The 1,437-nt window shown below is 41.2% G+C and overlaps 1 protein-coding gene across 1 annotated transcript in view; it reads right to left on the reverse strand.

Annotated features, from left to right (window-relative positions):
• Nucleotides 1-6: 6 nt before the first annotated feature.
• The window catches only part of PPEF2 (protein phosphatase, EF-hand calcium binding domain 2), a 47,176-nt gene continuing 45,745 nt past the window's right edge, over nucleotides 7-1,437 (reverse strand). Inside the window, exon 17 of the mRNA XM_011966184.1 lies at nucleotides 7-503. Within this exon, the coding sequence (XP_011821574.1) occupies nucleotides 250-503 (254 nt within the window). The 3' untranslated portion in view covers nucleotides 7-249. The remainder of the gene's footprint in view (nucleotides 504-1,437) is intronic.

Here is a 1,437-nt window from a genome sequence, read left to right on the forward strand (position 1 = left end):
AGAATTTAAAAACACTAAGTTCTACTTTGTGAAGATTGTGAGATGGGGTTGGGGCAATCATATACTTAAAACACAAACATACACAGCACCCCAACCCACCCCTCCACACTGAAATACACAGGTGATTCTGATGCGTATAGATAGCTAAATTTTCAGCATAAAGTTTCACATGGAGAATAAGGGAGATAGTCTAGCGAGGAGCTGAGCATTGCCTCTGAGGCACTTTGGGTGATGAAGACCAGGCTGTTCTTAGCATGCACCTGGACTGTTGCAGCCACTGTCTTTAGCATTTGTAGCTTGTGGGCATTCTGAGGTATCGCCCTCCAGGCAGGATTTCTCCACAAGGCGGAAGGCCTCCAAGAACTCATTAATATCGATATGGCCATCTTTGTTGAAATCAATACTCCGGGCAAGGTCACAGATGCAGTCATCTGTAATGTCGATATTCATATGAGAGCTTAACAGCTTCCAGGTCTGCCTGAACTCGTCCAGTGAGATGAACCCTTATCAGAGGGAGGAAATCAATTCAGTGTGTTAGTCTAGTTTTTAATGTTCATTTTCTCTGACATTCTTACAAGGACACCTGCTCCCTACTGCTTAACAGAGAGACACCCAAAGCCTAGTATCTAATTTAAACTTCCAAGAGGATCACACAAACCATTGGCTCACCAAAGATTTTCAGCTGGGAGCAATTTTGCTCCCCTCTCTCCAGGGGACATTTGGCAATGTCTGGAGACATTATTGTTTGCTGTGACTAAGATGGAGGTGAGGTGCTACTGACCTCTAATAAATAAAGGCCAGACATGCTGCCAAACATCTTATAATGCACAAGATGGACCCCAAAACAAAGAATTATCTAGCCCAAAATGTCAACAGTACCACTATTGAGAAACCCTGCATTTAATCATCTCAAACATATACTAATTTATTCTGGCCATTAAAATCCTTTGGACCCCATATATCTATAGTCAATTGATTTTTTACAAGGGTCCCAAGATCATTTAATGGGGAAAGAATAGTTTTTTTCAACAATGATGGGGGACAAGCAGATATGCACATGCAAAAAGAGTAAAGCTAGACACCTACCTAACACTATATAAAAAAACTAACTCGATATGGATCAAAGACCTAAATGTAAGAGCTAAAACTCTAAAACTCTTAGAAGCAAACATAAGTGTAAATCTTTGTGACCTTAGGTTATGCAACAGTTTTATAGCTAAAAAAGCTATAACACCAAAAGCATAAACAACTAAAGAAAAAATAAATTGTACTTTTTCAAAACTTTTGGGTATCAGGCTGGGTGCGGTGGCTCACGCCTGTAATCCCAGCACTTTGGGAGGCTGAGGCAGGCGGATCACGAGGTCAGGAGTTCAAGAACAGCCTGGCCAACATGGTGAAACCCCGTCTCTACTAAAAATACAAAAATTAGCCGGGCAT

This window comes from Mandrillus leucophaeus, unplaced genomic scaffold (genome assembly GCF_000951045.1).
Source record: "Mandrillus leucophaeus isolate KB7577 unplaced genomic scaffold, Mleu.le_1.0 Scaffold75, whole genome shotgun sequence".
NCBI lineage: Eukaryota > Metazoa > Chordata > Mammalia > Primates > Cercopithecidae > Mandrillus > Mandrillus leucophaeus.